The 23,881-nt window shown below is 38.4% G+C and overlaps 3 protein-coding genes across 3 annotated transcripts in view; 1 reads left to right on the plus strand and 2 right to left on the minus strand.

Moving 5' to 3' along the window:
* Positions 1-1,391: 1,391 nt before the first annotated feature.
* Positions 1,392-10,771, minus strand: avil (advillin). Its single transcript, XM_034868569.1, has 20 exons — positions 10,662-10,771; positions 10,310-10,431; positions 9,996-10,070; positions 9,609-9,805; positions 9,415-9,523; positions 9,218-9,328; positions 7,383-7,588; positions 7,201-7,279; positions 6,873-6,971; positions 6,530-6,683; positions 6,303-6,403; positions 5,200-5,337; positions 4,716-4,874; positions 4,442-4,621; positions 3,636-3,793; positions 3,381-3,525; positions 3,039-3,227; positions 2,883-2,951; positions 2,328-2,438; positions 1,392-1,821 (listed from the first exon to the last, which is right to left on the minus strand). Exons 2-20 carry the CDS (start codon positions 10,367-10,369, stop codon positions 1,708-1,710), a joined length of 2,454 nt encoding a protein of 817 aa, XP_034724460.1. The 5' UTR covers positions 10,370-10,431; positions 10,662-10,771; the 3' UTR covers positions 1,392-1,707.
* Positions 10,772-14,825: 4,054 nt separating this feature from the next.
* On the plus strand, positions 14,826-19,408 carry olfml3b (olfactomedin-like 3b). Its single transcript, XM_034868652.1, has 3 exons — positions 14,826-15,087; positions 16,067-16,352; positions 17,699-19,408. The coding sequence occupies exons 1-3, from the start codon at positions 14,989-14,991 to the stop codon at positions 18,481-18,483; spliced, it is 1,170 nt and encodes a 389-aa protein (XP_034724543.1). The 5' UTR covers positions 14,826-14,988; the 3' UTR covers positions 18,484-19,408.
* Positions 19,409-21,197: 1,789 nt separating this feature from the next.
* Positions 21,198-23,881, minus strand: part of cdk2 (cyclin-dependent kinase 2) — a 4,633-nt gene continuing 1,949 nt past the window's right edge. Inside the window, exons 3-6 of the mRNA XM_034869518.1 lie at positions 23,672-23,842; positions 23,262-23,363; positions 22,936-23,139; positions 21,198-22,138 (exon numbers count right to left, since the gene is read on the minus strand). Of these exons, the coding sequence (XP_034725409.1) occupies positions 22,034-22,138; positions 22,936-23,139; positions 23,262-23,363; positions 23,672-23,842 (582 nt within the window). The 3' untranslated portion in view covers positions 21,198-22,033. The remainder of the gene's footprint in view (positions 22,139-22,935; positions 23,140-23,261; positions 23,364-23,671; positions 23,843-23,881) is intronic.

Below are 23,881 nucleotides of genomic sequence, written 5' to 3' on the forward strand. Positions count from 1 at the left end.
TTCTATGTTACATGCAGGCTCATTAGTCTGTCAGAGACACATCAAGATGTTGGGTCTGGGAACTAACCATTGGCAGGGCTCAATCCGAGGGACAGTATAAACGATTGTCTTTCAAATTCCTTCTGCATGCAATAGGATATCACTAGTTGATAGATTAAACTTTTGCCGTATCTTCCTTTTTTAAGAATGACTTTAGTGCTGTTCGTTGTTCTTTTCTCAAAGAAGAGATTAACTCCAAGTCTTCCAGAGTCACAGCCAAAGACAATTCAAAAGACCGCTGTTTGCCAGCAGCCATCTCCTTTGTTTTCAAGTAGCAGGGAATTCAAACCGAACCGTTGCAACTCTGCAGTCATTATGTTGGATTGGATGCATCTATATAGGCCTTAGTGGTCCCCTAATACTGTATCTGAAGTCTCTTTCCCAAAATTCTGCCTTGGTGCAGAGATACAGCCCCTAGAGCCAGTCCTAAAATGAGCTTTCCTTAAGATGTGCCATTTCTGAGTCTGTCAGGCTGGGGAAACACATATTAATGTTAAAAACCCTCATAAAGTCAAATTATCATGCCATGGGACCTGTAAGCCCACCCACCGACTCTTACACAATATGATTGGCCTGACTAGAGTTTGGTTTTTCCAGCTTGCAAGCCACAGAGAGTTGCTAGACTGACCCTAGCTGCAAACGAAATTTGCTGCTACCACTAGGTTGCATCTAGATTTTTAGGCTAGTCTACAGGTAAATTCAGAAAAACAAGATAAGAAAGTGTGTTTTTAAACATTAAAGCAACATGTTCTAGAAGAAACCCAAAATTCAAGTGTGAACCTAATAATGAGCACAATATGTCTCCTTTAAATGCAGAGATGGACAATGCCTTAAGAGATAATGATTATTATTGATAAATTGGATTGGTAATCTGTTTCTATGAATCTTCAAATACCATTTCATCAAAACATAACTCCACCAGAAATAGCACTGAACTCTGTACTCCTGCAGATGTCTAAATACACTTTTAAACTGGTTTAAAACTTAATTTTATTTTGTCTAAAGATTTATTTTTCTTTTTGCCTGACGTGTTGAAAAATAATTTTTTTAATAGATGAAAAAGTCTATTTAAAGGCAAAATCAGAGCTTCCTTACACTTGGTTTGGTGTTCAGGAGTGAGCTCAGAGTTAATAAAGTTACATAAGGGTTTGTTGCTGTAATACATTTGAATCATTCTACACATTTTACACATGTTCTTTCTAAATATTTTTTTTAATGTATAGTTGTTTGTCTACAGTAATTGGTCTTTTATCATATATAGCTTATACTTCCTCACAGGATTAATGTGATGTCTCGTTATATGTGTAATTTCAGTAGAGGTTATCCATGCCGTAAAGACATACAGAGCATGGTAAGCATTAGAGTTTATATAGTTTACAACTGAGAGTTCAAATAATATCACAAACAATTAATTAAACAGTGTGATTGTATAATATCAGAACAGATTAAAACAAGAATCAAGCCTTCCAGACCTGTTTCGTAGTGATTTGGAACAAATGTATGAATTAAAATTTAATCAGGATGAAAAGACACTTTCGAATTTACTCCAAAATCCAATTGAGCTAAAGTAAAAATTACCGACTGGAAAGTCAGTAATTGTAGGGGAGGGGGAGCTGACACAAAGTTGTTAACAGTAAAAGCTTATTTTAAATATATAAAATAATCTGATTAAAACATCCCCTTTTCTTTCTTTATTTTTAGTTGTTTCCACTGCGGCATTCTGGCGAAGTCGTCTTTGGTGATCCCAAATATGTTGTTGAAGTCAGAGTCAGACAGGTGTTTCTGAAAAGCAGTTCCCAAATGTTAGTTAGTGAAAACAAATGATGAACAACGCATTACTGATACTGTTTGGCAGCAAAGCATCATGGTTACACCTCACAATAAAGTGCACCAAATGTTGAGTGGTTCAATAATGATTGAAAAGGGAACAATTTGGGGACTAGCTGCAAATTAATGAGTAGTTCCTGAATAATAACAATCATACATGGAACATAATGACACTAACTTGTTTCATGGGTCAGTGATTTACTAATTATTTCCTAGGAAGTTTCTTAGAAAACACTATTTGATTTCATACTAATTATACAAACAAAGAGACAGCAGGTAAAAATGTAAAATGTTTCTACAGACGGGTTACAATAATGGCAATATAATAAACGAAGAATGAGATAATGTTGAAATTGAGATTTAAACCCAAGAAAAGGAAATTCCTTTTTTCCCCTAGAATATCAAGCAACAACAAAAGTGTGGCAAAGTTGATTATTTCCACTCTGGGTAATTTGATCTACCTCTTTCTGGGTTGGGTCAACACCTTCAGGCAGCTCATTGGTAAGTTTGTTGACCAAGTCGTTAGGTGGAAAAAACTGAAAGCTTTTCTTACTTTCAACACAGTTCTGCTCCTAGAAAGTCACAGTAAGGTTCAGGTTAAGATTATTATTCTTTGTATCATCATTAATATATCACTTCCTGTTGTTACGTTGAATGGGATAGATTGAGTACTTTGTAAGTTTATGATTTTGACCCCTGTCTCTCATGTTTTGTCATAACTCATATTCAAGATTGACTAGCAAAAAATTAATTAATATATTTTTTAATATAATGAATATGTTAAAAACTCTTCTTCAATTCAAAACTACTAGTAAACCTTTGCAGCCCTACAGTAACCATTCTTGAATGTCCCTCTCTATATCTGTGTGAAATCTAATAACAAATTCTTCAACACAGAAACTTTATCCTAAATATAACATGGGAAATAACGGGTAACATTTTGGTAACCGTCGTATTATACAAATAACTGTTTATGTTGTTAAAACGCTTGAAGAAATGAATGCGACTTTACATACAACTGGAACATTGACAGGTGTTACTTCATCTCCCAACTCCTTCTTCAACTCCTCGTAGCTCTTTCCTCCCTAAAAGAAATAAATGTTTGTCAGCGGGGTTTTTTTTTACTCATCAGTGTACATGTCAATGCGCTATTTCAGTTCCAAACCACTCACACTCCATTTGGAGGGGTCCCAGGCTGTAAACCACCCAGTGAAGGTGGGCGGCTCAAATCCCTGCTTGATCAAGACAATGGGGGTGTCTGGGTCTCTGGCGCCTGGGTGGGTGCGCAGGTACTCTTGGCTGGTGGCCACTGCTTCTTTGCGCTCTACCTCATTGGCGTTTTTACCAATCCAGAGAAACACCTTGGACCAACAATAAAAAAAAATAAGTAACATGGCACAAAAAAGTCTACGCAAAAATTCAGGTACGTTTGGGACGTGATTGCATTCAGCTTTGAAATTTATAGTTTTCACTAAAAAGGTCAGTTATTTGTTACAAACAACGTCACCTCTTACCTGGTCCCATGTGTCCAGCAGCATGACATCATCCTCGTTGAGGTCATCCTGCATGAACTGAGTCATCTCGGTCACAATGAAACAGCCCGTCTTATTGGAGCATTCAAACAGGCGCGGCTGGTGATCTGAAAACGTCTGCTGTAATCTGTATTCAACATCATGCAACATGCAAAATAGTGGAAAACAAGCGTGTTACCCTTGTTTCAACTCTCATAAAGCTCCTTTGCAGACAATAGTATTGTATGTCATCATCACCTCTTGTCACTAGCATAGGGAGCTCTCCCTCCAAGCAACTCCCAGAATTCAATGGGCTCCTGACCCTCTGCCACAATCTCCTCAGAACCTTGCTGTGAACTCCGGCCAATCACTGAGCTTACCTCCTTTGCCATGGCTCTCTCGTCTCCACTTGATCCCTGGTAACACAAAGTTAGTTACTTTGATGTGGTAATTGGTACTAAATGGTCAAAGGTATGTGGACACCCACAAATTACAATCCATATGTGATTGTGGAAGATCTCATTTAAAGCCATTGGTAATAACATGCTGCTATAACAGACTCTGTTATTCCGGGGAAGATGTTCCAACATTTACTCCCAATCAGCCACAAGAGCGTTAGTGAGGTTGGGTGCTGATGTTGGGCGATAAGGTCTGGGTCAAGGTCCGGTACCTGACATGGCTTTGTGCTCAGGGGCCTTCTCCAAACTGTTGCCACAATGTTGAAAGTACGCTGTTGGCTAACGTACCATTGTACAATGTAGCATAAACATTTCACTTAATTGGAACTACAGTAAGGGGCTTAATCCAAAACATGCAACTATAAATGTGTAAATGTTTCTGGAAGTGGTTTTCTATACATTTTAGCCATACATAATGTATAATATAATACATTTACATATATTAAACCTTTATGCAACCGCAGACACACACAAATGTATACAAAAGTACAACAAAATACAAGAAACCACAGCAAATGCTACAAAAAGTATCATATTGTCTTGTTTTGTCACATTGTTCAGTATATTATCAGTTTCTTGATCTGATTTTGACACCAGCTTTCTTACCTTTCCACACCAAAGATACATTCCTGATTGGCTCTTTAGTAAAAATACATCATTGGAGTTCAAAGAGGTAGCCAGGGCAGGAACCTCAATGGCTTTTGTGTTGGATGGGTCAAAACCATGGATCTGGAACAACCTTATCGGTGGTTCTGGTTCAGAGGACCCTTTTCTAGATGTGCCCCCCTAACAGAAAAAATAGAAATATTCTATTCTATAAACTGTTATACAAACTGTATACACACACACATTTTTCAAAATGAATGATTAAAAGTCGTACCTCAAAGATGACCATTTTACCCTTGAACATTGCCATAAAGTGTCTTGGTTCTTTGCCCATTGTTGTTCTCACTTGGACCGGCTCACCACCATACTTCTGATCCAAGTTCACAGCCTGAAATGCTGAGGCTGCCACTTCATCCTGTGTCGCATGGCGCCCCTGAAATAATAAGGGGTGAAGTAGCTCCATCAGAAAATACAGTGACAATCAGAAAATTCCAAAGCAGGGACAGTGAAGGAAATGCTTTCTTGTAAACAACTTTTTAAGAAACGTAATATTTCAGGACTATGCACCACATGCTTGCTCTTTGGGGAATTGTTGGGTCTTTGTAAATAATAAAGTGTGGTCTAGACCTATTCTATCTGTTAAGTGTCTTAAAATAACTCTTGTTATGATTTGATACTATAAATAAAAGTGAATTGAAATTAATTGAATTGGGATTCTGAATTACTATTATAATGTAAGACAATGGGCAAATCCTCACCTGCCATATATAGAGCAGGTAGCACTTCTTGTTGTTAACCAAGTAAGTGTAGAGGATCAGGTAGCAGTCTCCCCCATAGAAGTATCCGTACCATTGAGGGTCCACAGGGACAAGCTCCAGATTCTCAATTCTCCACACCTGGGCACATCACAATGGTACTGAATTGCTCATTCTTTTCTTTATTGCTTTTGCTATTCCTTGAAGTAAACAAATTACATTATATGAAAAGATCTTCATTTCAAATAGAATTAATGCACATATATAAATCATACAAATAAAATACATGCCCACATAAAACAAAATATAAATCAATTTATGTGCAAATAAATAAATAATTGAATAATTAAATCTTTTAAAACATTACATACAGAATAAATGGACAAATACATGTAAAAAAAATTAAACTGTATTTCCACGTGCATTTAATCTTTTCTTTATTTCTCTTTATATTTCCAATCTTTTTGTTCACTTATTTCTTCTTTGCGGCAGTAGCTCAGTCCTTCATTCTACTGTTATGGCTTAAATGAACAGAACAGTCAAAATGTCTGCTGTATGTAAAAAAGGCATATTTAGTGGTACATATTGCCAAACAAAGTTTTAATTAATCAGAACACTTCAAAGCAGTTGCCAAACAGACAACCAGGGACCTGTGGGGGCCCCTAGGGTCTGGGCCCCCCAGGGTCTGGCCCCCCCAGGGTCTGGGCCCAGGGACTGCCCACTTTTCCCGGTTGGTAATGCAGCTCTGGTTGTCATCTCTGTTGCTATGCTTAGCGGCACTTTAAACTAAATGCCAATGGTAACATACTTACATGCTAGCATTAACATATTAACCTATCAACAGTTAGCATGTTGACAACACTATACTACTGGATATTTGACATACAGTATTTTAACAAGCTAACATGCATAATCACATTCAACATAGTAGTGTAACCTTCTTAACTTTTACACGCTAGCAAGCTGACATTAATATATTAGCACACCATGTTAGCATTGATTTTAACATAGGATGCTGCTGAAGCTGAAACTATTTAGTTTTTGGACCTGTTAGATGATAGACTGATCCTTTTCAAAGCACATTTCGATGAAATAGTCACAGATACCTCCACTTGACCTGACCCATTGTCCACCATTCGCTCCTGAGCAGCGACCTCTGGCATCCCGTGCATCCGAGAGGCATCAAACTTTTCCTGTGTGATATGAGCTAAAGCAAAATATGGTCACAAAACAAAACCAGTTAAGTTTAATATTTAAATTAGAACCAATATATGTACTGCGTATGTTCAGTCTGTGCTTGTTGTGTTTTTTGCAAATTTAAGAACACACCTACCCACTTTCCCTCTTGTATGCACTTTGCCCAGACCTTGAGTCAGGTCCTTAACAGTCCAACTCTGGAACAGCTGTTTGAAAAGAGCTGACTCTGCCCCGTCATTCACCGTCTCCACATTTGTAGTAATCGGGTAGTTTTTCACTTTGATAAACTCCTTTAACAGCCAATCAGACAAAAACATAACAAATACACTCATACATTTACTGCAGGACTGCTGTATAACACTGCATCAGTTTTGGCTGGGTGTACCTTATACACCGGCAACTGAGAGGAAATATGGCATGAAAAATCAATCAAACACAAGCTGTGGATACATGTAAAGGTCTGATGTAGAATCACTTACCAAAGCTCTGGCCATAGCAGTTTGTCTCTCAGCTTTGTTTGCTTTTTTCCCCTTCCATACAAAGATCTTTGCCCCTCCCTGGTCCAGAAAGTAGCAGTCCTAAACAAATAATAACATTAAATAGACTGGATATGACTAAATCATTTCTTACTATTAGTAAATAAACTATTTCTTTAGGTTTTATCAGTCCAAACAGGAGTATCAAGAGTCAAAGCCTTTAGCTGTTTGTCACACTAGATGGACAACCGTACCAAGTTTTAAAGTGGCATTAACACCCATCTTGATGTGGCATGTGCATCCTTTAGAGATCGATATTGCACCAACTCACGTCATGGCTGAGGAGATCCTGAACCAGTGGTCTGGTGGCGACTTCTGTGACCTTCATCTGACCATCAGCATCTGTCACACTGTAAAAATTAGCAAATTAGCAAATTAGAAGAAGCAATAAACACTTTAACTGGACATGGACTACATGAAACACTGGATGTCATGGACTAGTCAGTAGCTCACTGGTAAAGTGTGAGTTGTGCCTTCTGTTCCTGGTCAGCAGTTTCATCTGGAGGTCCGTCAGTCAGCTCCAAGTTTCTTTCTCCAAGAACACCATTCAGGATCTCCATGTTCTGAGGAGAGTTGCTCTCTGCTTCACCCTCGATCACTCGGACCTCTGCCCTACCTCCTCTCTCTCGGTCTCGGATGTCTTTGGCCAACTGCATGCCCTGAGAAGCAGATACACAACAAAGACAAACTACACAATCCAGAAATCTCAGATTTTAAACTTGGAGTCTGCCCACTGAATTCCCTACCATATATTAAACAAATATCAAACTAAATTTAAAGTCTATTTTAAGTGAGTTGTCAGAAATGGACTGACAATCTCATTGCTGATCAGTGTACCCCAATAAACTTTAAACAAACATGTATGTGCAGTTTTTACTCATTTAGTAAGATTTAATAGCAGCATCTAGTTATCTGGTAGCAGACAATAGAGTTGAGCTTAAGGGGAAAGTTCTATAGTGGTATTTATCAAGATGTCTCTCATCTCACCGATTTGGTGAAACTAGATGGCAACTTTTTTTTTCTTCAGAAATCATGACATTTTTAATTTTCTTTCTACCGAACTACACCCATCAACTGTATCACCGCGTAACAAGAAGTAAAGGCTACTCATGGACAAGAAGCTCATGCTCGCCACAGCATTAGTGAGATGTAAACGTTAATGTAACGTTAGCTCAGGTAAGCTAGCAGTTTTGGTTAGCTATAAACCAAAACCAGCTATAATCTCCACAAGCTAGCAATGTCAAACCACATGCCTCTCTGCGGATTATGGTCATGATTTCTGGAAAAGGTACATTGCTGTTGACTTTTTAAAATGTACTTTTGCGTGTGCTTTGAGCCCCACAAGCCGAGTGCCATCTATTTTTCCATTATATTAAAGAGAAGGCAGACATTTCTACAGCTGATATCTCAAACACTGGGCGACTCACACTAATACAATCTAGACTGATAAATAACACTGCAGATAAGGTTTTGTGGTTAACTGTACATTTTAAGTTTAGTGCAATACCCATAATCCATTTATTTAATAGGTCATGTTCATAGGCCCTGAGTTATTTATAAGTTGACCATATACTAATTGTAACTCCTATTCATTGAGGACTTTTCATGTTGTGTTGTTAGAAATCCCAGAATTATGATATGACATGTATCCTTAATAATGGATAAATCTGAACTAACTTAAATGTTGGGTAGAACAAATTATGTAAAAACCTAAAATGTAAATATCAAGGACATGAAGGTTTCCATCATTACTGCATTACTGTTACACAATTGTGAACTGTGTGGGCTAGGATAATGAGTCATTAAAAGCCTCCGGTCTATTTTGCAGGAAGTAGGACATGAACGCTGTCTGCACACTCCCGCAGCTTTCCATAAAAGGTGTAATGATGATATATAGATATGGAAAGAGCAACATGGAAAGCAGGCTTGTTTCAGGGTCTGCACGTCAAACGTGTATCATGATACAAATGCTGCAAATAGAACACTAGACCTGATAGAGCAGTTAAATATGTCACTTTTCAAGTCACATGATCATAAAACATCTTTATATACAAAAATATAAATAGTGAACAACATGTAGTTTTTGTTGTGTTGTTATTGTACGCTAGGAAATTTAGCTGCAATTGAATGAACTGATTTATTATATTATTTTTTAAATCCTGTATTATTAAAGAAGAAAAATTTTGTAGTAAATGCTTTTCCAAGTTTTCTACTCATGTATTTTTATGTGTTTCCATATGAATTCTGCAAACAACAATTTAGAAAGACACCCACAAAAAAAATCTTACTTTCAGCTTTTCCTGTTTGTTACACTTCGGTCCATTCCACTGAATGATGGTCTTGCCAATATCTAACAAAAACACATCTCCAAGGTTGAAGCTCTTCCAGCTCATCTCCACCTGAAACAAATTGAACATAAATTACTCTTTCTACATGACATCCTCTATGCCATTTAGATTAGCAACCACAGTGAAGCATGGCCTACCTCTTTTGCAATCACTCTTTTCTTTCCTTTGACATGAAGCAGTCTCTTAATGTCATAGGTGTTGGTTTCAGTGTGCCTCATGCCTGATGCAACTCCACCTTTCTTATAGCTAAACAAGGCAGATGATTATTTTTTCAAGGTTTATTTCCCTGCCTATAAAATGATGGCCTTCTGTAAAATAAATGTTCACTCACATTACTCCTTGTTTGAAGTAGCCTCTAAAGGCGTCAGACTCGTGGCCCTGAACTTCGCGGTGCTGGACCGGAGTGGAACCCAAAAACTCATCAAGCTGTATGGTGTAAACAGCGGCGGCACCCTGTTCATCCTGAGTGGACTGCGAGCCGATCCAGTAGTGGATATCATAGCGCAGAGAGCTACTCACCTTCTGAGTCTGTGGGGAATGGAAAAAGAGTGTGTGCGGGGTGGTGTGTAAACCAGGATGCTATGTGATATATTAAAAGACAAAATCATCTTGTCACTGCTTAATTATTACAAAGTATACAAATACAACTGTCGGTTTTACTAAACAAACAAGAAGCTACAGCACCCAAAACCCCAATTAGTCACCTTCTCAGACTTACATACAGAAGTACGTAGCAGTCACCCTCATAAAAGTTTCCATAAGATTTCTCAGGGATTTGTACCAGCTCCATTTTCTGAATGAGAGAAAAACATTTCAGGTCTAATAATAACCTATATTCCTCAATCCCTTTTCCCTTCACATCATCACTGATAGTTATTTACTCCTGGAGTAGCAGACTTTTTTTCTTCTTTTATCATGAAACCAAACTGATTTTGGAAAACTTCGGTCCACAGTAAGTAAACAATTGGAAGTCGCTTTGGATAAGGGTGTCAGCTAGATGACATGTAATGTAACACTGTATAATAAAATTACCTCAATTCTCCAGATTATGATCCCAGCGTTTTTAGTTACTGCTCTAAATGTGTACTCCATGTTGTTAGGATGCACTCGGCTTCAGTCGCACTTGTACACTTTTGTTGCTTTGTTTTCTTTTTCTGAAAAAGGGGATCATTGGGAAAACACAAATTTGTTGGTTTACATTTACATTACATTTCCCTACAGCGCTAATCTACAACAACAACAACACAAATGTTTTAATTATTTAAAAAGTTTTTGCTCTTTAGTCTCTTTTCTTTTGATAAAATGCAGAACAGATTTATGGCAAACCTGCAGTTGTGATATCTAATCAAATCTCATAATTTTTATATTATCCAACATAACATACCTTGTATTCTTGTTTGAAGACTACCCTGCAAGCTTGTATGATGCGCCAACAACTGATCTATCTGATAACCAAAGGTTTTCAGTCCTCTCCCCCTCACTGCCCCTAAAATATTTGCCTGTGTTTGCATGCTTCTGGACCTCTCACATTGTTCTTGCCAATCACTGAGGAGGACGAAAAATCATGTAGGCAAATGTGCTGAAAAAAAGGATTGACTCATATTCAAATGCACAAGCACACACAGTAACACTGATCACCGCCATCTTGTCCATTCTTTTCACAGCCCACTCAGCCTCGTACCTCCATGTTTCGCACCATATATGGACATGTGCACAGCTGTGGGTAGAAAGACTTTCTATAAATGATAACTTAGTGTTAATGAGCACAACAAGAATGGCATATTATAACATGAATTGTCAGAGGTAGTGATGAGCACAACTATTACAATGGTTATTTGTTCATATTATAGGAGTAGAAATAGCATTATTTTTAGTAGTATTATGTAGCTTACATATCCAGTGTTCATGAAATGAATATGATAACGATAATGTGAACTTTTACATATTAACACGCACACGTACACACACTGAGGCAGATGAGGTCAGGCCTAGTTGTGCTGCCTGGCACAGCTTCGAGATGGGTTTGTTTGGAGACACGTAGGCGACTCAACAGTGAGCACAGCCGCTGAGTGCTCACATTAGGATATTTCTGATAAAATAAAGAATAAGTACAGAATTAAACAAATTGTCTTTTTAAGGAGAACTTCACACATCAAATCTCTGTTCCCAGGGTTTTGGGAGTACTACTGCATATGTGAGAAAATTTGTGTAAAACAGTTGTGCTCCAGAGCCCAGAGGGAGCTGCGTGAAATCTGATGAAAATGTCTCAATTACTTGAGTCTGCATCTGTTGGGCCTGAAGACTATGAGTTTGAAAAAATAAATCAAACGTGGACTTAGAAAGAAGTGAGCTTATCAGACTTCTGTAGCTCTCTCCTCATCTTAGGTTGAACTGTCGGTGGCTGAGTTGCATTGTGAGTAATGTACGTGTCAGGTTTTAACAAAGAAGAATTGTCACAAATCGGGCAGGAATGAGGACCAAAACGCAGAGATGAGGGAGGCAGGCGGTAGAGGGTACACAAAGATTTATTACACAAAAAGTCCAAGAAAAAACACAGGGAAGTCCAAGAAAAAAACACAGGGAGTGGAACAAAACAGCCAAATCCCCCAAAAATCCCAAAAAGATCCAGGGCAAAAGACGAGACAAAAAGCAGGGAGCAACAGCAGGGAACACCAACGGGTAACAAGGATAACGACAAACACAAAGTCAAGAGGCGGCGTGGAAGGGAACAAAGACAACAAACTGACAAAACGATCTGACAAGAGACAAAGGGAACACAGAGGTTAAATACAAGAGGTAACAATAAACAGGTGATATGTCAGGTGAAACACATTAGGGCGGGGCAAGACAATCAGACAGACAAAGGTGAAGCTTGGCAAGACAAGACAGAACAGGAAACCAGACTAACATAAAACCGGAAACAGAACACACCGATGCGCAAGGGGAAACAAGACAGACTACGACACAAAACCGGGGAGTAAACTAAGACACAAACACGAGGAGACAAGACAGAACCCAAAAACAAACAAACAAAGAAATCACCTAAACCATCACAAGAATACTTTGAAATAAAATACCATATCTCTGCTTCTGCTGTTCAACTTTTTTTTTTAAACTGTCCATAAATCCAACAATGTTATAGAAGCACAATGCGAAATCTGTGGTATAGTCTTTAAAAAATAAAACAAAGACTGGACACCAGCATTGAAGCTTCTGCTTAGGCTGCTCCCTCCTTCCCCAACACACATCAAATATATTACTAGGGGTGGATAATACCACGTTTAGTCCCGATCTGAAACCAAATGAAACCAGTGACAGAATGGTTAATGTACCATAATCTAGGAAGAACCTTAATGATTCATCAAGTGAACGCATCAACTGCATCCAAATACATTTTCATTATCACTTAGTGATTTGCCAAAAATTTGAAATCTCTTTTTACTAGTCTCTGTAAATTCTGTGATCTAATTATCTGTCAGTTATTGCAAGCATGTAAAACCACAACACAGTTTTAATTAGTTGATTAGTTAGCATGTAATTCATTTAATTACACCTTCTAACCATGGAATTAAATTATCATCTGTTTTTTTCTATCCAGGTTGTTGTAGTGACTTGTAAGCCTGCATTTACACACTTGAAAATGAAATGCATAAAAAACGCATATTCAAATAAGCACATCCTTATACAAACAAGACTGAAGCAATGATGGTACAAAGTGGACGTCATAGACTACCATGAACAGGTGACTGTGTTGTAAATAATGATGAATACAATAGACCTTTAGTTGTAGCAGCTCTATTTTAAGTTAAACCTTACACATGCATATTTTTGGGCTTAGAGTAGTGGAGCTTGTCCAAGCATGAGGACACACCCAAGACAAATCCAATAAACAAGTACCTATAGGTCTGTAACAATAAAGCCCTACAACTAACTTTTTAAAGCTTACTTTTATGTTCATGTACTTGCTGGAGGAATGTGTCTTGGGCAGATGAGTATTTTTGGCATACTTGAGTAGTACAGAGCAGATGGCATCTTTCACAGTTTGACTGCATCAGTTACTATCACATACTGTGGTTTGTCTGTAATAAAAATAATACTGATTTGACTTGCAAAATAGATTTACCACTTCAGATGCACACTGTGCACTTAAATCATACAAAAAAATGCATGAATGAAAGACTGACTGTAGTTACAGCAAACTTAGCCTATATAAAAACCTCTTACTTCATGTGGGTCCTCCTCAAGCGTGTACAGGATATTTGGTCATGTCGCTCAAAAACAGCCAAAATGAAATGTATGACAAACTCGCAAAACTTAAAAGTACAGGAATAGCAATATGCTTTTAATGATAGCATGAACACAATTGTTCCCATAATGAGTTTTAGCGCTAACTAAAACCCATGCGCAAGCTGTGTTGACAAAGAGGTGTGCAGACTTTTGTTCAGCAAGGTGGTCATATAATGACAAGTGAGGCCGCAGACACTATTTCCTATTTCCCCGGTAATTCACCACTCGCTAACCTAACTACTGTTATTGTCATGCTACAGACATCAGTCCAGTATTGCATGTGTTCCTGTGCACAGGGATAGCTGGAAAACACAACACACACTGCTTTAACATGACTTAACCGATGAATGAAACTTCTTGATTATGTTTCACATATTGTTTTATTTAATAGACTCTTTTCCAGCACTATTCCATGCTATTATTTTCCGGTCGGCCACTATGTCCATGACAGTCTAGGCTTACAGGAATGCTCGGACCACGCTTCAATTTGAAAGTCCTACCTTTTAACGTTTTTAGTGTCTAAAAAGCGTGTTGAGTAACTAACAATGCTAAGATGCTCCACAAAATGATTTAGGCGGTCTTTTTTGCCCACAACTGCAAAACTTTTGAATGACAGTGACACCAATATTTCTTGAGCTATGGGTTGTGTTTGTCATATGGTTGGATTTTTAGTTGTTAAATGATGTATCAAATACATTGTTTTTTAGGCTGTCTGCTGAGCAACACTGATATGTTGATGGAATATGTGTTATATCTTGTGTGTTAGCATACGATTGTTGTTTTGGCAACAGTCTTTCACATGTTGACATGTGACCTTTCTGACTTGTGTCTCTTGTGACTCATGGTGATTAAACCAGTTTCCTTTTTAAAATCAATAAAATTATCTAATCTAATCTAAACCTCTGGATCTGTCTGCATCAGTTTTTTCATGTCCTGTCAAAATACAGCTAACTGTTTGGATTAGAGCTCAGGAAAACATCTGGTAATTCATCTGTTAGAGTATTTCATAATGTGTTACACATACTTTTTCATTAATGCATTGTAACGTAGGCTAGTTGATAAAAATCCACAGTCCATGTTCTTCCCTTTGACACGGGAGTACAGCGCCTTACTGACTCCCACTCACATTACACTTCCTGCTCGTACTCTACCTCACGTTGTCCGGCGCCAACTACTGTCCTGTGTTTTGCGTAAAGCCATACATACATTTAAACATCAGACTATATATTGTTTTTTTTTTTACAGTTTGTCAATCAGTTAAAAGCTTGTCTTTCTTAGAGACTGTGTGGCTGTGTGTCTACACCAGATGTTTTTGGCTCCTCCCAGACAGCTTTCTAAAACATTCCAGCCCACCTCTGGGAATCTGCTGGCTCCTCCACACTCTTACTCCACTCCAGGAGGCAAAGAGACTGAGTTGACACAAAATGAGAGGACTTGTTGTCTTGGTTACTTTGGCCTGCTTTGCCACTGCTCAGCACCAAACACTGATTGACTACTTGGAGCGGAGGCTGCTCGCTATTGAGGTAAGACTCATTTTACCTTCCTGCCGAGCCCTGCGCTCCAGAGTCTCTGTGAAAGGAAACTTCCAAGGACAGGGCAAAGGCAATGAAATGCAGATGTGGGCAAATCCTGAGGAAAATGCTGGAAAATGCAGCTCTCTGATATGTACAGGGAGTATGAGCTTATTGTCTGGCTTCAGAGACTGAGATGAACATGTAGTTTAAAACATTATTAAAGATTTGCATGTATGAAGAGTTGTGCTATGTTGGTATCCAAAAATGTATCATGATGATAAAGTAACAGTATTATTTCACCAACGACACATTTTAGATTAATCATCTTTCAGAGAATGTCATGCCTGTGTGGACACTTATTTTTGTGATGGATACAAATATAGCTCTCTTGGTGTTCCAACCTCAGTATAGCCAGTAATAGCTCTCCATAGGGATCTTGTCAGTTGTTCTGTTTTAATATTGTGGTTTTGTTTTTGTAAAAAGGTCAAATAAAAAATGTGTTCTACTATTTCACAATAGGTCTAGAGTCAGAGTTTGAAACTAACTAGAGTTCATTAAATAAAACTCCCTCAAAATGTTATCCATCCACATCCCTCATTTTCTGTATTTCTCTGTAATGTATTCTCAGACTTTACTGATACCCTCAGGAGACAGGGTCTGCTACAGAGCGAGTTCGTAGGATTTAGTCTTTTGCTAAAAGACATTTGAGCAGGGTGGAAACTTGCCACGTGTGGGCCGAACCTGGTTGTTTGAAGGATGAGTTTCCTACTTATTATGCCTTTCTGTCCCAGACTACTTACTGAGCCTTAAAGAACATAAAATTATGATCTTCTCAGAGATTACTAGAAGGGAATTTGCAGTTCCTGTAAAACAAACAGCATGCATTGCTCACATTACTAAAGTACAAACAGGTAAGATGGAAACAAGTGTGACCTCTTCAGCTTGTGTTAAAATTTAGACTGATCTTTGTCACCTTGTTTTGAAACAGGACCGGATCTCTCTGTGGCATGAACAGACAGCCCGCTACGCCTCGGAGCTGCGGGAGCTGAAGCAACAGATGGTTTCCCAGTTGGAGAACTTGGATAAAGAGAAAGAGACACTGAGAATGAATCTGGATGGCGTGGGGACAAGGGTGGACCGAGTGGAGCGTGAGTTGGACTACCTGGAGACTCAGAACGGAGCTCAGCCGTGTGTGGACGTGGACGACAAGCTGATAGAACAGCAAGTGACGCTGGTAGAGGAGAAGCAAAAGGCCAAGTACTCAAAACTATCAGGTGAGATATAATGTGTTTAAACTGCACTTGGACAGTACATTTATTCTGTTCATCAGAATAAACTTCCTGTATTTTGCATTTTATTGTGTATGAATGTGAAAATACTTACTTAGTTCTACCTAAAACTGATCAAAAACCACAATTACAACAATTTGAAATGGAGAAAGCAAGCAAATCCTCAAGTTTGTAATGCTGTACCCATTGAATTACTCATTTACAGAACAGAACAGGTATATAGTAATGATAGATGACTTATCAACTACTTAAAGTATATTGATTTGTCTTACATTTTCACACCAACACTCTACTGGCTAATCAAAGACTTTACAAAAGCCTTTGGCTTATTCATGTTTAGACCAGTCTCGCTTTTCCAGACCTTCCTCTACAGTACAGGTGGTTAGGGCCAGACGGAGCCACGGTGCCGCTGCTAAAAGAGCTTGTTTTGGTGAAAGATGTGTACGTTAAAAAGATGTTTTAGTTGTGCAACAGAAAGCTCTGGTTGGACAGATCTCTCATCAGTTAACAAAGGTCAAAAAAAGAGTTTTCCATCCCCTGTGTCAGGCAACACACCCTTCACTAATCCATGTACGCTTAGTTTTGTAGAAATTTAAAAACATTACATCACTGAGATTTGTTCACAGAAAGAAAACGGATGGTGTTATTCTATTTTTCTATCCCAAATCACCAAATCCAATGAAAATACAAAACCAATGTATTCTTTTCTTAATACTTTCCAACTTCCTTCCCCGTCAGTGGCACTGCCTTCCATGGGATTTGGGACGGTGTTCCAAAACCCAGACACTTTATGCTGGCCTTTTCTTTGTCACCCATATGTGTACAACATAAACAAATAAGTCAAAGAAACTCCCAATACAATCTCAAAGCTGTGGTCTTGAGACTTCAGAATTTAAGTACAAACGTGAGGATTTAACTTGAATATTCCCGAAAGGACTTGACTTGACCATGTCCCAAATTACATAAATTAATTATTTAACATTTGGGAAAATTTCTTCCTTGTTGAGAGTTAGATGAGAAGATTGATAGAACTCTCATATCTGCACATTAAGTGTGAAGCTGGAATCAGTACCCAGTTAGCTTAGCTTAGTATAAAGAGTTGAAACATGGGAAAACAGCTAGCCTGGCTCTGTCCAAAGGTAACCAAAGTTGCCAGAACCTCTAAAGCTCACTAATTAACACGTCACATTTCTTCAGTTAAATCTGTACAAAAACTGTAAACTCTTTCCAAGAAAGCAAATACAGGTAAATATACTTCCTAAAATATTGAGCTATCTCTTTAAAAACAGTCCTGATACATTTAAATGATACCAAAGTGTGAACATTTTCAGATTGCAGCGACATGATCTCCAGCATAAAAGCCATGAAGATCTTGAAGCGAGTCGGAGGGCCAAAGGGCACGTGGACCAAAGACACCAGCAGCGGCTCTGGGAAGATCTACATTTTTAACGGGACGGATGAAGACACCATCCATGAGTTTGCCTCTGTGCAAGACTTCTCTCGCTCGCTAGGCATGTCTCTGTCCAAGAACCTGAAGCTTCCATCTGCCTGGAGGGGAACAGGACACGTTGTCCTCAACAATCACGCATATTATGTAAATCAGGCGGAAGAGATAATGGTGGTTAAATATGACATCAAGAACAGCTCTGTGACAGACGCCGCAGTGTTCCCAGTGCAGGACCATGTCCCACCGTACGGCCTGACCCCCGAGACAGTGGTGGACCTGGCTGTGGACGAGGAAGGCCTGTGGGTCATTTACGCCTCGCAGCAGAACGAGAGGTACATCTCTCTTGCTAAAATGGACGCCAACTCTCTGGACAACGAGCAAATGTGGGACACAAACTGTCCGAGAGAGAATGCGGAGGGGGCTTTTGTCATCTGTGGCACTTTGTATGTGGTGTACAACACCAATCAGCCCGGTCGGTCACGTATCCAATGTGTGTTTGACGTCAATGATATGGTGACCAACGAAGAAGCACCACTGGTTTACTTTCCAAAGCGTTACGGAGCCCACTCCAGTCTAAAGTACAACCCGCAGGAGCAACTGCTCTATGCATGGGATGATGGCTACCAGATCCTGTACAAGCTTATCATGAAAAAAAAATTAGAAATTTGAGCTAAAGAACATGCAGCACCAAACCCGAACCATCTTAAAGTACCCAGCAATTGTTTTTAGAAGTTTAAGCTCCATAACTACAAATTTTGTGTACTTTACATTACTGCTGACCATTTTTAAAGCTATGGTGCATGGTTTCTGTCTCCCCCCCATGATGAGCAATTGTAAGTAATGACAACATCACTGCCTTCAGTGATTGCACACCACCCCCACCCCTCTTCCACGCAGTTGCTTGTAGCCAAGGAGGACAAGGAGGATTAAAAAAAACACGATGGACCCTTTAGAAGAGGTACTTATCTATACTTGAGTTTCTGTGTGCAAAAGTCGCCGGCCGACACCCTTTTCTGAACATAGCCATACTAAGAAAATCAAAGAGAGTTTTGTGGAGCTGATAGTCTTAATTTGATTTGTATCAACTCATTTGGCAATTGCTTGAATGTAACAGACATTCATAAATATTTAAAATGTTATGCACTAAAGCTATAATGCATGTTGTGGATTTTCAGATTTGTCAGTGTGTGCGTGATATAATATAATATAATAATCACAGTTTAAGTCCAGACTGCTTTGAAAAATCTCGACAATTACAGAACATTTTCTAAAAATGAGTGCACTGTGACAATTCAAGCAAGTTTCAAGAGGATGCAATTTGACTTTTATACCATTTATAAATGAATGGACAACAACGGAGGGTAGGAGAAATAAATTCAAAAGTTGCCAACATTCCAGCATGGTAAGCAAAATGGTCAGCAGTGACGTGAAGTATTCCCCCCCCCCGCTCACCCCTCCCTTTCTAAGCCTGTAGCAGAACCTTTACGTAAAGCAAAACGCAGCCTCTAGAGAAGGTGTTTGGTTTGTCCGTTCTGGGCTGTATATAAAGATGGACAATGCATCTCCACTTCCTCCCACTGTGCAAAAGTTATCAGCAAAATTAACACTTGAACAAACCTCTGCGTGATAACAAATACCTAAAATGACAGAAACCATGTTTGGGAAAAAAGTATTTGACATGTACTTTGATTTTTAGGTTTGGTCCGTGTCCCATCCGCTAACATAGTGGGGGCGTGATTTATTAACTTTACTGCAGCCAGCCACCAGGGGTGTTCAAGATGTTTTGGCTTCACTTACACAGTCCATGCACCAGACGCATGAACCCCTGGTAGAAACAGGGAAGAGGACCCGTTCCTGTAGCTGTAGATATGAAGGGCTAATTCTAGGCTGACGAAAACACAACAATACTTAGTTTCAGGTGATTATACTAGTAATATAATAATAAAACCTTAATTATGAATATTAGCCTAGATTCAATTTCTGCCAACAGATCCCCCTAAATCCTACACACTAACCCTTTAAGTCTAAAATCCCCAAAAGGTTTAAAAGGAATGGATTGTAAGACTGTATCTATATACTACCCACCCACTCGCCTTAAACTCACTGGAAAAATCTGTCCAATCTTTTTCTATTTGACATGTAATTTTGCCGTCTGAAAACTTATATCTGATGACATAGGCTATATAGTCATATTATATTAAAAGGCAATGCTTAGTTAAAAAGATAGAGGAAAATAAACATTTTCTTTAGTTATGGCTCAAACTTCATTTTGCAGCTTTATTAATTTCAAACTCTGCCACAATCCTATTATATGATGTTCCCACGTATAGTGCAACTACAGCAATGTTGTGACTATGGCTGGCAACCTCCGAACTGCAATAAATAAGCCTGGGATATTAATATACGTGTAAGTAAAAGCTAGCTGGCTAGTGCTGTTATATTTCTGTTTATGCATCATGTGAACTTTTCACAAGTCAAGCACATATGTATTATGTGGCGTCAATTTTTTACTATATGAAATCACCAAGATTGACAGAACACCACCATTTGAATTATGCCACTTATATAATGCACTTATTATTTATATCTGAACATAACTTCTATTTCTTACTATGTACTTATAACATGCTAATTTTTCCAGTACCATCTATTCCTATTTCTGCTTCTAATTATTCATTGTAAAAATAAATGGCAAACTGTTTTCACAAGGAGTGTCTTCTTTAATATGCAGGATATGCAGACATAAACATATGAATGCCACTATGTGTAAGATTTAAACCTTTTAGACTTTAACAGCCCCTTGTGGCATCATTAAAAAGACACTGTGTCAGATAGCAAGGCCTTACTTTCTTTGTTACTGTACATCTTTTGATTTCAACCTTGCTCCTTAAAGTTGAAACCCATTGACTGACATGATGTCTAAGTATGGCACTGACTAATGAAAACATATTTAATTGATTGGTTGTATTTCATTGAACACAATTGTTGTGGGGTCTTTGTGAAACTTTTTTTCAGGTTAAGTTTATCCTAACACCATCATTTCATCATCTAACTTTATTACTTCTTTGTCTTGAAAACAATTAAAACATCACCTTTGTCCTTTTCGTATGATTATAATTCTTAAACTGTTGTGTATTTTTTTCTAGAGAAAATTACACTACGTATTTTACAAAAACAGGTTAACAAAGCCATTCTGACAAGATGCCAACTGGAGAAGGGATCATGTGAATTAGTCTTGCAAAGATCAGTGAAGTGTAACAGCAATTTAATTTAACAATGCAAGACAGACTCCGGTATGAGTCTCAAACTATTTGGCATACTTGTTTGAGTTGGGTGCATAACTGAAAAAGACATCCCAAAATGTTCCTCACATCAAACAGTTTCAGTTGTTTAAACAAGTTTATTTTTTTTTCAAACTGTAAATAAACAATATCCATAAAAACGGTTCATTACGTTTGAATAAAATCTAGAGTAAGAAAGACGCAACAGCACATTAAATTCCGTAAAATCTGAATACAACGGGGAACATTCGTATTTCACAACTGTATGTACAAAGCTCTAAGCACTTCATTCAGGGGAGTGATCCTGCCAACAAACGACCAGAAACAGTTTTGCGTGTTAAACTACAAGTGCTGTTAAAAAAAACACTTCAAGATACATTAAACCCAAATACAGGATTTAACTGCAAGAAATCAACCTAAAAGAACACAACCGTAGTCTCATGTTCTTTTGGCACAAACTGTTGGCTGACATTTGTTATTTGCACTATCCCACACACTTCTTCAATCATATTTAATTCTAACTAATTGACTATTTAAATTTGGATTTCCTAAAGCCAACATAACATTTAAATTAGGAAATGGCAGTATTGGCAGATTGGTAATGGCAGATAACTAGAATTAGTCAATCTGACCTGTACTCAGTCACAGGACCATCCCAATCCCAAATAGCATTAGCATCAAAAATGGCAGTTGCACACAAATATGATATTGAAAATTAGTTTCATAACTACTATACCATGGCTGAAAAAACAGCAAAACTCTCAGGATGTCGGTCATCTAGAAAGCTGGTTTTTAGGCATTAACAAATATCCTTTGAAGGATCCAACATATCCTGTAGTGTCCACATTTTCTGTCCACTCCAGCCGTGGATATGAAGCGAGGAGGTCCATATTGCTTAGACATTGTTGGTGTTAAAATGGGCCGATATTTTGCTTGACTCAGAGTCTCAGATGAGGAACTGGCATGGTGACGTCGCGGAAGTATCGATGTGCGAGGGCGTTTTTGGCAGATAACCTTTTGTTTGGATCATAATTCAGCATTTCCTGCAAGGAAAACAACAGAAATGGAAAAATTATAAATATAGTCAAATGATAAGTCTATAAAGTAGGGCTGCAACTAACAATTATTTTAATTATACAACCAATTATTTTCTTGATCGATTTATCCTTTTAGTCTGTATAAAGTCAGGAAAAAGTGAAAAATGTTGCCGGTTATAATTTTCCAAAGCCCAAAATCATGCATCCAGATTGCTTGTTTTATTCTTCAGACAAAATGTATACTGTATGTTATCAGTTTACTATAATATTTTATATATACTATGAACTACTACTATACTATGAAAAAGATTGCTTGAAAGATTATGGAAATGACTAATCAATTATTGAAATTATTGCCAAGTTTCCATTAATGGACTAATTGATCAATCAAGTAATTTTCACATCTCTACTTTAAAGGTTTTGTACGCTGTAGTGGAAAACAAATGTACTTGTTATTTTGTTTGCTAACATTGCGACTTCATATCCCTGGTAGAAAAAAAATGACAAAATAAAAACACTTCTGTTGCACTTCTGCTAAAATGATTTGACTTTGACTTTGTAATCTGCACCTGGATCTTAATCAAAATGAATAGACTCTAACCTGGGACACGTGTGTCTGATTTTGTTGCATTTAAGTGCATTCGTTTGTTTTGTTTTTTGCCCTTTTCACCAGCTGTACATATATCTTCATTATCCCCATTTGGTCTTGCTGACTCACACACAAACAAGCACAAGAGACGGCCTTCCTCCACGAATGTAATGAATGCTAAATTAATCTGTAAATGAAGGACAAATGTTCTCACTCCAAGCAGTTCTCTTCCATCCTCATCAAGAATCGGCACCACTTTAGATAATTCCTGCCGGGCCCACTTGGGGAAAGATGGTTTGTAGTCAGGCATTGATGTGACTCCAGGCCAGACAGTCTCATCAGGTGTGCCCAAGGTGCGGAAGATTCTGAATAACTGATCAATCTCAGAGTCGCCGGGGAACAAGGCCCTCTTGGTGAGCTGTACAACAGGGGACAGTGAGGGGAGTCTGTTGGTTAGAGGTTACGTTTGATCCATAGTGTGTAGGCTTAGTTCAATCACAGGGAAGCCTGTTGTTAAACATAAAACTTAGTGCAAACTACCATTTCAGCAAAGATGCACCCCAGACTCCAGATGTCAACAGCTGTGGAGTAGTATTTACAGCCCAGGAGGATTTCTGGTGCTCTGTACCAAAGTGTTACCACCTGAAAAACATCACAGAAGCAAGCTTATATTCAGGAAAATACAATTTCTCAGGAAGGAATGAACCAAAATAGATATTTAAAAAGAAAATGCACTAAAAACTCTGAAACAGCTTTGTGTAGTGACACAAAGCCTAGCCCTATTGTGAGATGTTTTCTTCCTATACCAGAGGGCTCAATTCACTTAGAGGAAACATGATGGAGTGCACTTTGCTGCCGGGCTAGTAAAGAATAAGCATTTCAAACCATATAACCAAATAATATTTTTCAGAAGAAGCCTGTGACATGAACAGAGTAGCTGTATGCGTTACCTCATGTGTGTATGTGCGGACGGGCACTCCAAAGGCTCTTGCCAGGCCAAAGTCAGCGAGTTTGATCTCCCCCTGGGCGTTGATGAGGAGGTTCTGGGGCTTCAGGTCTCGATGAAGAACCCTGTGAGAGTGGCAAAAGGCCAGGCCTTGCAACAGCTGGAAAAGATAACTCTACGAAACAAAACACACACACACATTTTTATATATATA

The sequence above is a fragment of the Etheostoma cragini genome, chromosome 4, assembly GCF_013103735.1.
Source record: "Etheostoma cragini isolate CJK2018 chromosome 4, CSU_Ecrag_1.0, whole genome shotgun sequence".
NCBI lineage: Eukaryota > Metazoa > Chordata > Actinopteri > Perciformes > Percidae > Etheostoma > Etheostoma cragini.